The sequence below is a fragment of the Pristiophorus japonicus genome, chromosome 1 (assembly GCF_044704955.1).
Source record: "Pristiophorus japonicus isolate sPriJap1 chromosome 1, sPriJap1.hap1, whole genome shotgun sequence".
NCBI classification, from domain to species: domain Eukaryota; kingdom Metazoa; phylum Chordata; class Chondrichthyes; family Pristiophoridae; genus Pristiophorus; species Pristiophorus japonicus.
The window spans coordinates 327,249,878-327,266,207 of record NC_091977.1 but is presented as its reverse complement, the minus strand read 5'-3'; the positions used below and the strand labels follow the sequence as shown (position 1 = coordinate 327,266,207).

The 16,330-nt window shown below is 45.6% G+C and overlaps 1 protein-coding gene across 2 annotated transcripts in view; it reads right to left on the bottom strand.

The window, feature by feature from the left end:
* LOC139255984 (angiopoietin-1-like) overlaps positions 1-16,330 on the bottom strand; it is a 340,138-nt gene that overhangs the window by 78,314 nt on the left and 245,494 nt on the right. The window contains exon 5 of one of the 2 annotated variants that reach the window (XM_070874122.1): positions 8,278-8,289. The exons of the other annotated variant lie outside the window; for it this stretch is intronic. Coding sequence (XP_070730223.1) covers positions 8,278-8,289 — 12 coding nt within the window. The remainder of the gene's footprint in view (positions 1-8,277; positions 8,290-16,330) is intronic. 2 annotated transcript variants of the gene reach the window in all.

Sequence of the window (16,330 nt, the reverse complement as noted above, 5' to 3'; positions counted from 1 at the left end):
ATTTTACCTTCATCATTATCAGTTGGCTCTTTGTTAGGAATGCACGTACGCTATACACTTCCTCCTCGGAGCTCTCAAATGCCTCGGGCTGCATCGCCAGATCCACGTTGAATTGATCATCATCCACGTGGTGTGTCGCAGCTCACTTGCTCTGCTGTGGATATGTCCTCTGAAGATGCCCCATCTTCGCACACCCTCTGCATAAATACTGCCTGAAACAGCACTGATGGGGTCGGTGATTGCCCCTGCAACGCCAACACATTGAGCTCGGATTTACGCCCGATGGTGGGTTTGAGCGGCTCCCCTTCCCACATACGCAGTCGAGTAGGCCCTCGATGGCGAACTTTGAGCGGCTCCCGTTCTCACATACGCAGTCGAGTAGGCCCTCGATGGCGAATTTTGAGCGACTCCCGTTCTCACATACGCAGTCGAGTAGGCCCTCGATGGCAAACTTTGAGCGGCTCCCATTCTCACATACGCAGTCAAGTAGGCCCTCGATGGTGAACTTTGAGCGGCTCCTGGTCTTGTAGATGCAGTCGAGTAGGCCCTGCCATGTGCAGCTCTGCTGGCCATCGATACAATTTTCTACATAGTACTTGCCGTGGAGTTCCTGTCTTGTTGCGATATCTGCTTCATGCTTTTCTGCGTGGACATGCAAGCCTGGGCGATGGTGATGACCTTGCTGAGGTCCGGCATCTCCGCAGCCAGCAGCTTACTTAAGATCACCTCGTGGTTGACCCCAATCACGAAAAAGTCACACAGCATGTCTTCCAATGCAGGCCCAAATTTGCAAGGCAGTGCAAGACATCTCAGGGTGGCAACAAATGCCGCTATGTCCTGGCCTTCTGGACGAACGTGCGTTTAGAAGCGATATCTGGATATGAGGATTACTTCCGTGGGTTTAAGGTGTTCCCGAACTAGAGCACACAGTTCTTTGTAATCTTTTTCTGTAGGAAGAGTGGGTGAGAGCAGATTCCTGATGAGTGCATAGATCGTGGGGCCACAGACTGTGAGAAAAACTGCCCTGAGCTTCTCTGCATCCTCGTCTTTGTTTAGGTCGTTTGCCACGAAATACTGGTCAAGACGATTCGTGAAATCTCCCCAATCCTCTCCCTTATTGAATCTCTCGAGAATTCCAACAGTACTCGATCGTGCTGTGCTCGCCATACTTTTGCGTGAGTTCATATTTTCCTCGTCGCCAGTTATAGTGCAGGAAATGATACAATGAACTCCGTACTGTGAGCCAGTGACCAGGTGTAACCTGGTCAGTCTTTAATGGCTTCCAGAAGTGAAGATACAAAGGTGAAGCATGAGTGTACCTATGACCTTAGGACCTCCGACGGTAGTGCTCCTTGTTGGTGGGCAGACCTTATGTACATACATTACATCGAGGTTTGTCTCTCGGATTGTAGCAGCCTTGCCTAGTGATATATCCAAATAAACATTCAAATTGTTGTGGTTATAACGAGCTGCTTTTATTTCCAGGCCCTCATGAATTACAAGTGCTTCATTGTCAGGGATGCATCTTTAGGATAAGGCATTAAACGTCTGCCCACTAAGATGGATGTAAAAAATCCCATGACCACTATTTCAAAGAAGAGCAAGGGAGTTCTCGCTTATATGCTGGCCAATCATAGGCAGTCCCTCGGAGTCGAGGATGACTTGCTTCCACTCTAAAAGTGAGTTCTCAGGTGACTGAGGAGTCCAATGTGGAAATTACAGTCTCCGTCACAGGTGAGACAGACAGTGGTTGAAGGAAAGGGTGGGTGGGGAGCCTGGGTTGACGCACGCTTCTTCCACTGTTTACGCTTGGTTTCTGCTTGTTCTCGGTGATGGGACTCGAGGTGCTCAGCGCCCTTCCTCCATTTTGGGCGGTCGTGGGCCAGGGATTCCCAGGAGTCGGTAGGGATGTTGCACTTTGTCAAGGAGGGTTTGAGGGTGTCCTTGAAGCATTTCCTCTGCCCACCTGGGGCTTGCTTGCTGTGTCGAAGCTCCACATAGAGTGCTTGCTTTGGGAATCTCATGTCTGGTATGCGGATGATGTGGTTCGCCCAACGGAGCTGATCGAGCATGGTCAATGTTTCGATGCTGGGGATGTTGGACTGAGCTGGAACACTGATGTTGGTGCATCTATCTTGCCAATGGATTTGCAGGATCTTGCGGAGGCAGCGCTGGTGGTACTTCTCCAGCGTTTTGAGATGTCTGCTGTATATAGTCCACGTCTCTGAGCCATATAGGAGGGTGGGTATCACTACTGCCCTGTAGACCATAAGCTTGGTGTTGGATTTGAGATCCTGGTCTTCAAACATTCTCCTCCTCAGGCGACCGAAGGTTGCACTGGCGCACTGAAGGCCGTGTTCGACCTTGTCATCAATGTCTGTTCTTGCTGACAGTAATATTTTTCCCTCAACCAACATCACTAAAACAAATTTTCTGGCCATTATCTCACTGGTGTTTGTGCGAATTTGCTGTGTACAAATTGACTGCTGCCAAATCTGAAACTGCCGCATTCCCTACATTACAACAGTGACTACACTTCAAAAGTACTTAATTGGCTGTAAAGTGCTTTTGGATGTCCTGAGATCATGAAAGGCGCTATAGAAATGCAAGTCTTTCTTTTATCTTTCTTTGTTTTGGAGATTTTCAATTATTATCTTTGTTTTATCATCCCCTGATGAACTGCCTGCCATTGGGTTATTGCATTGCTTTAATAATGTTTCGGTAGTTTGACGGACTGAAAATCATCATGATTTGAGGAATCAGAGAGGAAATGTGGTTGAGTTTACAGGTCACTTACAGACAAACAGTCACTGCTGAGCTTGGAACTGCGTTCTTATAAAAGTTCATCTTTGTTTTGTTTATTTCCCTTGATTTGAATTTATTGATTTGGTTGATCGTCTGTATTTGAATTGAATTACTTGAGTGTCTGTAATCAAATTGAATTGGTTGTAACATCTCTATTTAGAATTGAATTATTTGAGCATTTGTATTTGAATTGAATTGCTTGAGTGTCTCTATTTGAATTGAATTAGTTGATTGTCTGTATTCAAATTGAATTGCCTCATCATGAGGCCAAACAATATTGACCACTTGATAGGGACAATATTGATAAAATAGTCTGCTTAATTTCACACCTGCAGAGTATCACTGGGGTGATATGCTCACTCTGGGACCTGGGAGTCCCTGGCCAAAGACCACCCTAAGTGGAGGAAGTGCATCCGGGAGGATGCTGAGCACCTCGCATCTCATCGCTGAGAGCATGCAGAAATCAAGCGCAGGCAGCGGAAAGAGCGTGCGGCAAACCTGTCCCACCCACCCTTTCCCTCAACGACTATCTGTCCCACCTGTGACAGGGACTGTGGTTCTCGTATTGGACTGTTCAACCACCTAAGGACTCATTTTTAGAGTGGAAGCAAGTCTTCCTCGGTTCCGAAGGACTGCCTATGATGACGATGATGATACCTCCCAGAGACTTTATATTGGATCAATTAAATCTTTATATTTTCTGTGGAATTTGTCTGTTAAATTCTCCTAAAGATATTATGAGATGTCATATAATGTAGTAGAATTCCTACGGGAGCTACAATTTGCTGTACAGGATCCTGTGAGGGCATATTCCATATTTATAGAATTCAATAGGACTTGTAAATGGATTTAGGCTATTTTGAAATAACTTAATAGTGGTCAGAGAACATTAGCTGTGTACAGAACAAAATTGGAACCATTATAAACTCCTTAGTTGCAAGAATACTCTGTTTAAAAGTTTATTTTAAAAATACCTATTTGCTAAGTCTGTTCTCTCCATGAAGCTTAATTGAAAAAAAACAGTTTACTTATGTCTGTTCTCTGAAAAGGAAAGAAAAGTCAAGGGTATTTTTTCTGATCACATAAGATACTCTTTATGCGTTCCTAATCTTAACTGATCCATCAGCGCAATGGGATTTGGCAAGAAAGCATCCACTACAATTAATGCAGTTATTGGCACTCTCAAAATAACTGCCAGAAGTCAACCTTCAAAGTGCTTCAAAGCAGATTTATTAGAAACACTAAGAAACCGTAAGGGCTACGGTTATTATATAACATGAATAGGGATTTCACCTCCCCCCTCGTCCTTGCCAATCATCATTCCCTTGTTTATTCACAGATCTCAACATCTGGAAATAATAACTGCATATGAAACAACGTTAATTAACAGAGATGGCCACGTTAAGAGAGGGAAAGCTTAGTAACTGTGACAGTGAAGTAGATCTATGTCAGGCAATGGGATGGGCAATGGTGAGGCCCTCAGTAAAGTAACTATATTTGTTTGCTACTGAGCCAAAGGGAAGTCTATTTTTAGTGAGCGGATTGGAATATGTATATCAGACAAAATTAGCAGAATTCAGACATTCGTTTTCCGCACGTACAGTAATTGCGGGGGTGAAATTTGACTTTGATGGTGACTCAAAACGAGCTGTAGTGGATCACTGGCCGTTATACAACCCACCCCATTTTCTTTTGCATTGAAGTCAACAAGCATACAATGGGTTCACAAAGGGTGTCCACCGGGTGTACAATGGGACTACAACGAGCATACAATGAACATACAATGGGTGTACAACACGATTGGGTGTACAACATGATTGGGTGTACATTGGGTACACAATGGGTGTACAATGGGATTGGGTGTACATTGGGTATACAATGGGTGTACAACAGGATTGGGTGTATATTGGGTATACAATGGGTGTACAACAGGATTGGGTGTACATTGGGTACACAATGGGTGTACAATGGGATTGGGTGTACATTAGGTATACAATGGGTGTACAACAGGATTGGGTGTACATTGGATATACAATGGTGTCATCATCATCATCATCATAGGCAGTCCCTCGGAATCGAGGAAGACTTGCTTCCACTCTTAAAATTAGTCCTTAGGTGGCTGAACAGTCCGATACGAGAACCACAGTCCCTGTCACGGGTGGGACAGATAGTCGTTGAGGGAAAGGGTGGGTGGGACAGGTTTGCCGCATGCTCTTTCCGCTGCCCGAGCTTGATTTCTGCATGCTCTCAGCAATGAAACTCGAGGTGCTCAGCACCCTCATGGATGCACTTCCTCCACTTAGGGCAGTCTTTGGCCAGGGACTCCCAGGTGTCAGTGGGGATGTTGCACTTTTTCAGGGGGGTTTTGAGGGTGCACAACAGGATTGGGTGTACATTGGGTATACAATGGGTGGCCGATCTGTAACCACCAATTTTCAGCCAGCAAAGTGAAATTTACCCCCAGGATACTTTTAGAATATACAAATTTCTATCTGCCAAATGATTCTCTTTTCCACTCCCACCAGACTTACGCCTGTCTCAGGTGAACGCCCTGTTTGCCCAGTTACAGCCTCCGTCTGACGGGAATGGGTGTTAAAGGGGCAGTCGAGATCCCTCCACCCCGCAGATTTTCAGGTGTAAACAGACGGCCATGAGTTGACTTTCTCCCCGTGACTCCCTGCCCGTGACTGTGTCTCTTGCCCTCTCCATCCCTTCTCTCTATCTTTTTTGTTTGTCTTCCATCTTTCTCCGTGTGTGCATGTGTGTGTGTGTGTGTCTGGCTCACACACTTTCTCTCATTGTCCACTCTTTATCTCTCCGTTAACCTCTAATTCTGCTTCTTATTCTTTCTGCCTTGCTCTTCCTGCACTTCCCATGTCTCTCCCTTCCCGGAATCTGCTGCTGCCTTTATAAGAACATAAGAACATATCTTACATACGTTCCTTTACTGAATTGGTGTTTTTCTTCCCGACATTTGACCGACATAAATGCAACAGAGGAGCTTTGTATCTTCTGTTATTTTAAACAACACATGATTTTAAATATACACAAAAACACTGTGGTTGGCTTTGGAGCTCATTAACCAAAGACATTGCTATGGTAAGTGTTGTAGGAATGTGGCTTTTTCTAATCACACTTCATCACACCAATGATATCTATGCTGTGACTCTTCCATGTTCTAGTCAACACCTTGTACTGAACTTCCTGTTGTTATTACAGTGCTGGCAACTCTACTCCCATGTTGAGTGATGTTATTTAATGTGAATTTGTTTTTTTTTTAAATGGTTCCTCCAACTTTAGCCGCTTCTCAATGGCCAACCTGTCAATCAAACTGCACATGACTACACTCAGATTGGAAATGATTTTAGCTGCTCTATTTAAGATATGAACAATATCATTATCGATCCATTAAGCTGGATTTTAAGGGGGGGGGGACAAAAAAAAATTGGTATGCCGTGATTAACTAAAGAAAGAATTAATTTGTAATTCTATTACGCCTTTCACCATCTCAGGACGTCCCAAAGCGCTTCACAGACAATGAAGTAATTTTTGAAACGTAGTCATTGTTGCAATGAAGGAAACACAGCAGCCAATTTGCACACAGCAAGATCCCACAAACAGCAAATGTGATAATGACCATATCATCTGTTTTATTTTGGTAATCTTGGTCTATAGACTCAACCATGCAGCAGAGAATGTGAGGGTCATCCTAGAACAAATACAAAAATAATTGCCTTTGCATCTTAGAGACTGGCTTCAAATACCTAAGCGGTAAAGAACTGCCAAAACATTGCACAACTACGTTAAAGGCGCTATATAAATACAAGTTGTTATTGTTGTCTCCTCATGATTTGGAATTACATGGGTGGGAGGAGGGGTCGTAGGGAGGGAGCTGACAAGGTTAATTGATAGGATAAGTGCAGGTGGACCGATCGCCCTATCGGTATGTTTCTTTTCAAATGATCGCCCGAATACAAGAGAACTGGCAAGACCGGCAGGTAACATTTGACTCTGGTCCGAGATCGGCTGCTGTGGTTGCATGGAGACCTTTGAAAGCATTCCCAAGACCATCCAGGTGTGCTCATCACGTCATCCGATGACCTTAAACTGGAACCGGAGCAGGTGCGAGATGACAGGCATGGGACGTTCAGTTCCATCTGTCATCAAGACTCCAGCTGGCACAAAGCTGCAATGGGATAGCCACGGAACTGGAGCGGTTCATGTTACCCGCCCAGTCCCGTGCCCTAAACCTGCCACCCAGCTTACAATGCAAGCTATGTGTTATAGCCGTCACTTTAATCGCAGCCCTCTAAAGATCAAAGCCAAGCCTTCCGGGTCGTGTCAGCTGCACTGAACCCACAGTTGGGAGACTCCCTGGAATGTGAAGGAGACACTTAGTTGTTAAAGCAACAGTCAAATTCGGTTCAGCAAATAGATTGAAGCAATAAGAACACGAAATGCAGTGACGGAGGCACAGGGAGCAGGCAACAGACACTCATTGGGTAGTCATCTCTGGATTCAAAAGTTCACCTACCTTTCATTTGTCTCATTCTGAAAAAATAAACGGGGGGGACAAACACAAATTAAAACAGCAAATGCTGGAAATGCAAAGCAGGATAACATTGCTGATACAAACCAGAACTGAAAAATGATGGACAACAAAAAGCACAAAATATTACAGAAGACATCAAACAACGAACAGGTACCACAATCACAGAGAGGATGTTAATGGGCTGTCTGGACTGTGGATTGCAAACTATTTGCTAGGATAGCAGGAGACTGATAGATGAGAGAGCAGATTGTCTCAGTGAGGCAAAAATAGTGTAGAAATGGTTTGCATTTCTATGCTGCATATTGATCTTGGGTTTGCCAACCCTCCAGGATTGCCCTGGAGTCTCCAGGAATTGCTGCGAGCAACACCCGGGAGAAATATCTTTGGGCCGTTTAAATAAAAAAGACATGGATTTTTAAGATTTTCTTTGAACACTTCTGTTTATTAGTTATAAAAGATACTGGAGATTTGAGGGAAAAAAGGCTGTTTGACTGACAGGTAACAAAGAGTCTGTTCGCTTTTCGATTGGCCATGGGAAGATGGGGCAGAGTGACATTGGGTATGTTGAGCGACCAATGGCGGGTGTGCGGGAGCGGGTGGTTGGAGGCAGGAGGTCATGTGGAATACGTCCAGTGTTGGCAACACTACATTGACCCTAAAATTCACTCCTAGCATTTTCCCCATATTGACAGCTCTAACTGTAATGAGATAGCATGTCAGAGGAGGGGTGGACAGATTGAAACCATAAATAACTCTGACAAAAATTTATTGGGAGTTATTTTTCAGAATTACAAATCAGATATGCAAGGCAATACTGTATAAAAAACAAAGTGCCATCTGATGCCCTTCCCAGCTGCTTGGAGTTCCTGCTCCAGATTCTTTTTCAGCTACAAGAAGCAGTGGGTTAGGGGGGTACGCACCAGCGATCCCACCTCCTCGCTGAAGGCCACAGAAAAAACTTGCATTTATATAGCACCTTTCACAACCTCAGACTTGACTTTCCCAAATTGGAGGCCCCATGAGGGGTCTCCAATTGTGGGGAATGGATTAGGTAGGGACCCCGGGTTTAGGAGGTAGGTATAAAGCCACTTATCTCCTGGATGCAGCAGTCCCCGCCTCAGTTTAACTGACGGGTTTCACAAATTGTGCGAAACCTGTCCACATGCAGTTAAATTCAAAACGGAGGTGAAAATATTTAAATTCACATACCGCCCACAGGGAGCGGGTTGGTCGCCCGCCTCCATTAAAACCAGAAGTTGGCGTGTTGGAGGCAGGATCAGGCCAGGAAGCCTATTTTTAACAAATTAACCTCCCCCTCACTCCAATCCCACCCGTTACTTTAGGGGAAAATTCCGGCCACTGTATCTGTGTATACTCTATCAAAACCTTTTAGAATTTTAAACACCTCTGTTAGGTTATCCTTCAGCCTTCCCTTTTCCAGATTCTGGATCCTGGATTCTGGGGTGGTCCCAACAGACTGGAAAACCGCAAATGTAACGCCCAATTTAAAAAAGAAGGCAGACAAAAAGCAGGAAACTATCGACCAGTTAGCCTAACATCTGTCGTTGGGAAAATGCTGGAGTCCATTATTAAGGAAGCAGTAGCGGGACATTTTGAAAAGCATAATTCAATCAAGCAGAGTCAGCATGGTTTTATGAAAGGGAAATCATGTTTGACAAATTTGCTGGAGTTCTTTGAGGATGTAACGAACAGGGGGAACCAGTGGATGTGGTGTATTTGGATTTCCAGAAGGCATTCGATAAGGTGCCACATAAGAGGTTACTGCACAAGAGAATTGGCTAACTAACAGAAAACAGAGAGTCTGGATAAATGGGTCATTTTCCAGTTGGTAATCAGTGACTAGTGGGGTGCCGCAGGGATCGGTGCTGGGTCCTCAACTATTTACAATCTATATTAATGACTTGGATGAAGGGACCTAGTGTAATGTAGCCAAGTTTGCTGATGATACAAAGATGGGTGGAAAAGCAAATTGTAAGGAAGAGACAAAAAATCTGCAAAGGGTTATAGACAGGCTGAGTGGGCAAAAATTTGGCAGATGGAGTATAATGTGGGAAAATGTGCAGCTACCTACTTTGGAAGAAATAATGGAAAAGCAAATTATAATTCAAATGGAGAAAAATTGCAAAGTGCTGCAGAACAGAGAGACCTGGGGTTCCTTGTGCATGAAACACAAAAAGTTAATATGCAGGTACAGCAAGTAATCAGGAAGGCAAATGGAATGTTGGCCTTTATTGCAAGGGAGATAGCGTATAAAAGCAGAGAAACATAGAAACATAGAAAATAGGTGCAGGAGTAGGCCAGTCGGCCCTTCGAGCCTGCACCACCATTCAATATGATCATGGCTGATCATGCACTTTAGTACCCCATTCCTGCTTTCTCTCCATACCCCTTGATTCCTTTAGCCCTCAGGGCCACATCTAACTCCCTATTGAAAATATCTAATGAACTGGCCTCAACAACTTTCTGTGGTAGAGAATTCCACTTGCTCACAACTCTCTGAGTGAAGAAGTTTCTCCTCATCACGGTCCTAAATGGCTTATCCCTTATCCTTAGACTGTGACCCCTGTTCTGGACTTCCCCAACATCGGGAACATTCTTCCTGCATCTAACCTGTCCAATCCCGTCAGAATTTTATATGTTTCTGTGAGTTCCACTCTCATTCTTCTAAATTCCATTGAATATAAGCCCAGTCGATCCAGTCTTTCTTCATATGTCAGTCCTGTCATCCCGGGAATCAGTCTGGTGAATGTTCGCGGCACTCCCTCAATAGCAAGTATGTCCTTCCTCAGATTAGGAGAGAACAAAACTGTACACAATATTCAAGGTGTGGCCTCACCAAGGCCCTGTACAACTGTAGTAAGACCTCCCTGCTTCTATACTCAAATCGTTTTGCGATGAAGGCCAACGCGTCATTTTCCTTCCTCACCGCCTGCTGTACCTGTATGCCAACTTTCAATGATTGATGTGCCATAACATGCAGGTCTCATTGCACCCCCCCTTTTACTAATCTCTCACCATTCAGATAATAATCTGCCTTCCTGTTTTTACCACCAAAGTGGATAGCCTCACATTTATCTACATTATGCCGCATCTGTCATGCATTTGCCCACACACCTAACATGTCCAAGTCATCCTGCAGCCTCGTCGCATCCTCCGCACAGCTCACACTGCCACCCAGCTTAGTGTTATCTGCAAACTTGGAGATATTACATTCAATTCCTTTGTCTAAATCATTAATGTATATTGTAAATAGCTGGGGTCCCAGCACTGAAACTTGTGGTACCCCACTAGTCACTGTCTGCCATTCTGAAAAGAACCCATTTATCCCGACTCTCTGCTTCCTGAAAGGCCAACCAGTTCTTTATCCACATCAGTATATTACCCCCAATACCATGTGCTTTGATTTTGCACACCGATCTCTTGTGCGGGACCTTGTCAAAAGCCTTTCGAAAGTCCAAATACTCCACATCGACTGGTTCTCCCTTGTCCACTCTGCTAGTTACATCCTCAAAAGATTCCAGAAGATTCGTCAAGCATGATTTCCCTTTCATAAATCCATGGTGACTTGGACTGATCCTGTCACTGCTTTCCAAATGCACTGCTATTTCATCCTTAATGATTGATTCCAACATTTTCCCCACTACTGATGTCAGGCTAACCGGTCTATAATTACCCGTTTTCTCTCTGCCTCCCTTTTTAAAAAGTGGTGTTACATTAGCTACCCTCCAGTCCATAGGAACTGATCCAGAATCGATAGACTGTTGGAAAATGATCACCAATGCATCCACTATTTCTAGGGCCACTTCCTTAAGTACTCTGGGATGCAAACTATCAGGCCCCGGGGATTTATCGGCGTTCAATCCCATCAAATTTCGCTAACACAATTTCCCGCCTAATAACGATATCCTTCAGTTCCTCCTTCTCACTAGACCCACTGTCTATCTTTCTTGAATATTGAATACCCTTGGATGTTGAGTTCCCAGCCTTGGTCAACCTGCAGCCATGTCTCCATAATCCCAATGACATTATATCCATTAACAGCTATCTGCGCAGTTAATTCATCCACCTTATTATGAATGCTCCTCCATTGAGGCACAGAGCCGTTTGGCTTGTTTTTTTAACGCTCTTTGTCCTTTGAGAATTATGTTATAATGTGGCCCTTTTTGATTTTTGCCTTTGATTTTTCTGCCCTCCACTTTTACTTTTCTCCTTTATACCTTTTGCTTCTGACCCCATTTTACTTCCCTCTGTCTCCCTGCATAGGTTCCCATCCCCCTGCCCTATTAGTTTAAATCCTCCCCAACAGTACTAGCAAATACTCCCCTTAGGACATTGGTTCCAGTCCTGCCCAGGTGCAGACCGTCTGGTTTGTACTGGTCTCACCTCCCCCAGAACCGATTCCAATGCCCCAGGAATTTGAATCCCTCCCTCTTATACCATTCCTCAAGCCACGTATTCATCTTAACTATCCTGCTACTTCTACCCTGACTAGCATGTGGCAATGGTAGCAATCCTGAGATTACTACCTTTGAGGTCCTACTTTTTAATTTAACTCCGAGTTCCCTAAATTCAGCTTGTAGGACCTCATCCCACTTTTTACCTATATCGTTGGTCCCTATATGCACCACGATAACTGGCTGTTCACTCGCCCCCTCCAGAATGCCCTGCAACTGCTCAGAGACATCCTTAACCCTAGCACCAGGGAGGCAACATACCATCCTGGAGTCTCATTTGCGGCCGCAGAAACGCCTATCTATTCCCCTTACAATAGATCCCCTACCACTATAGCTCTCCTACTCTTTTACCTGCTCTCCTGCGCAGCAGAGCCACCCATGGTGCCATGAACATGGCTGCTGTTGCCTTCCCCTAATTGGCCATCTCCCCCAACAGTACCCAAAGTGGTATATCTGTTTTGGAGGGAGATGAGCACAGGGGACCCCTGCACTACCTTCCTTCCACTGCTCTTCCTGATAGTCACCCATTCCCTATCTGCCTGTGTAGCCTTTACCTGCAGTGTGACCAACTCAGTAAACGTGCTATTCACGACATCCTTCGCATCGCGGATGCTCCAGAGTGAATCCATGCGCAGCTCCAGTGCCGCAATGCGGTCAGTCAGGAGCTGCAGCTGGATACACTTCTTGCACACATAGTTTTCAAGGACACTGCTTCAACTGTACAGGGAATTGGTGAGGCCACACCTGGAGTACTGTGTACAGTTTTGGTCTCCGTATTTAAGGAAGGATATACTTGCATTGGAGGCTGTTCAGAGAAGGTTCACTCGGTTGATTCTGGAGATGAGGGGTTTGACTTATGAGGTTAGGTTGAGTAGGTTGGGCCTATACTCATTGGAGTTCAGAAGAATGCGAGGTGATCTTATCGAAACATATAAGATAATGACGGGGCTCAACAAGGTGGATGTGGAGAGGATATTTTCACTCATAGGGGAAACTAAAACTAGGGGACATAGGGCTAGAACTTCCACTTTTTTTGCATGCTTAACATCCACTTAACGCCCATTTTATGACTGAAATGACGTTTAACGCCCATATATCACCCATTTTGGCACAAAATGGAAACTGATGATCTTTTTCAGGAGACTTATCACCGAGCGTTATTTTCCCAATGGGCTTAACGCCAGGAAATAATATTACTGCCCGCCCACTTTTTTGGGGCGGAATCAGCAGAATATCGCCCAGCGTCACTTTCCTCATGGACTTAATGGCGAGATTCAATAATAACGCCCGCCGACTATTTTTTGTCGTAAAGAGCATATTTACCCAAACTAGCGGCCATGGAGATCGCCCATCGTCAATTTCACCATATTGCCCAGAATATCGCTCACTCAAAAAAACGCCCACAAAAAGTGGAAGTAACCGAAACGAATGCCAGCAGTGTGGCTGGCATTTGTTAAATTCCACTCTTACGTGAGGAGCTGATATCGGAAAGATTTGCCTGAAAGAGCGCTGATGTGAGTGACAATGCTGACACACTGCTGTGTGTGTGCAGCTCAGACATCAATGGTGCCCATCATCTTGGTGCCAGTTAAAGCTTACGTTGATTGATGTTGTTGTATTGAACCCTTTCATGGTAAGGAATCACCAATGTGTAACGGTCCAGCTATCTGAGACAATGCGCAACAAGGTTATGTTCAATAACACAAGTTTAATACCAACATTGGTCTGAAATCATAAGTAACACAGTCAATAACACCCAACCCCCGCCCACACCCCACTTTTTCCACCATTGACATAAATCACATGTTCAACATGTCCAGCAACACAGAATACAAAGGCAAAGCAGGAGCGTGGTCCCCAGCCCCCATACATTGCAACAAATTGCATCCACCCAGATGGAGATATAACACAGCCATCACCTGCGCACATGCACCTCACTTTCCTTCCCCCTCTCCTTCTTCTCCCCACCTCCACCCCTTCACCTCCTCGCTCCACGGTGCCTGGCTGAAGAACTCCTCAGGTGGTGCTTCATTGGGGAGATGAAGGCAGATGCGGTGGTTGCATGGGTATGGTAGCGGGGGGTGCTGAGGGGGCAACATTCTCTGATGCAGAAGCAGGATCTTATCTGTCATTCGCAGTGGTGGTGTGGAACCTAGGGGTGGAATGCTGCGCTCTGGGACCACTGGGAGGCTTGTGGCAGCAATGTTCCTGGCTATCGCATCTAGGGACTCCGCCATGCGCGGAATGTACTCGGTCATGGTGGCCAGCTATCGGGATATGCCCCCTAAAGCTTCGATAATCTGGTCACCAATGCCTACAGTCCTCCTGGACCACTGTACCATCTCTCCGCTGTCATGTTGCGCTCGTGGAACAGACCTGCCGCGTCCACGAGGCCTCGCGGGGTCGGCATCATTCTGGGGACAAATGGGGTGCCCTGTGGAGAGGTGCTTGGGGCCGGTACCTGCAGAGTAGAGGCAGGAATGACCAGAGGACCACTAGATGGCCTTGGGGTGGAATGGCTTCTGGAGCGTGGCGATGCAGGTTCTTCGAAGTCCGTGCTCTCATCCATGGAGAACAGACCCAGCGGATTGACAGGCGAGAATCGGAGCTCCTCAGCACCAGATGTAGTAGGATCATCCGCCGACTCCTGCCCCGCGCCCCCACCTTCTGGTCTCTGTGGTCTTGCCTGGGGCCGTGCTGCTGACTGAGCTGCAAAACACAAATGAGGTTATTAGAGGAGAAGGGGGTGATAGGGTGACAAGGTGAGTCCAGCACTACACGCAGCATATGCACGACAAAAGCACCACTGCTCTCAAAATCATCGCAGACATTACATTACATGATCATCAACACATTGTGCATTGCAATGATTTTCATTAGGCCAGCATTATTTCTATGACAATTTTAGAGATCATCTATCATATATGATTGATCGGATATGAGTGGGTATGGCATCTATTGACTTTACATCACGCAATGGTGTAAGCTTTACTCACGTGGCATCACTTCAGGGTCTGCAGATGCATCCGTGGATGTCCGGGGGTGCTTCCCCATGACTGCGAGCACTCGCTCCTCCATCTCAGTGATGTCGCTGGGGACTGGTGGCCCCCCACCCGTTCGCCTCTGCAGACCTCATCATCGATAGCTTCTTCTGTAAAAGGTGACAGGACAACATGGCATGAGATCATTGCGTGATATCATTGCTAGGTATTGTCACAGAGACTGATACAACACATAACTGACAGATGTAATCATGATTATTATGATAATTATCATTCTTTACCTAAAGACGTACACTGTGACCGCAGGCTTTGAATAAAACATTCCCGGTAAAAGTGCAAGACCTCACATATGCTGATAGTCACGCATGACTGTTACAAATCAAATTATATAAATACATAAGTACATGTAAATAAATGTAATACTTACTCTTGCGGATCCCACAAGGTCGTTCCATCGTTTGCGGCATTGGTTGCCTCATGCAACTCGTTGGTCGCCGACGAGACCACCTCTGGTATCTCGGTCCATATCCTCTGGTAGGTCTTTGAGGTGGGATTCCCTCGCCCTCCCTGTGTCAAATCACCCCAGTGTAACTCGACCTCCTGCAGGAGAGAGGCATTGCCTCTTCCGAGAATCTCCTGGCTCTTTTGCGGCCTCCAATGTGCTCCTCTCCCACCTCACTGCTCTCTCCAGCGTCAGTCTCCACAGCGAGCTGTTATGCCTCCTCCTCTCTCTCCATTATAGGGCAAATTCAGTCAAATATGTGGCTGGTAACAGCTAATTTTTGTTTGCCTACTTGCTGTGAAGCTCTAAAGTCTCCCTCCTTCCTCCCAAAGCAGCCACACTACACCCAGCAACGCCTTCAGTCCCTCTGAGTTCCCTCTCTCTCTGACTCCTCTTCTGTGCATGTCATGATGATCCTTGACCTCCAGAATCGTGGGAATCGAGCATTGCCATGCTGTTGCTAAGGATGACCACACTTTACAGCAGAAGATCAAAAAAAATGTATGCTACCGCCCATTTGATATCGTTCGCGGTAACGCCCATTTTCAAAAATGTAAACTAGGTGTCTTGAGAATGGGTAAGAAGCCGGCGATCTGAAAACCCTTTTTTAACGCCCACGCCGGAAATAACGCCCATTTTTGGGCAATAAGCACAAAAGTGGAGGTTCTAGCCCATAGTCTTAGAATAAGGGGCCACCCATTTAAAACTGGGATGAGGAGAAATTTCTTTTCTCAGAGGGTTGTAAATCTATGGAATTCTCTGCCCCAGAGAGCTGTGGAGGCTGGATCATTGAATATATTTAAGGCGGAAATAGACAGATTTTTGAGCGATAAGGGAGTAAAGGATTATGGGGAATGGAGCAGGGAAGTGGAGCTGAGTCTATGATCAGATCAGCCATGATCTTATTGAATGGTGGAGCAGGCTCAAGGGGCCAAATGGCCTACTCCTGCTCCTATTACTTATATACTTATATAAATGTGACCCAGCCTGTTCA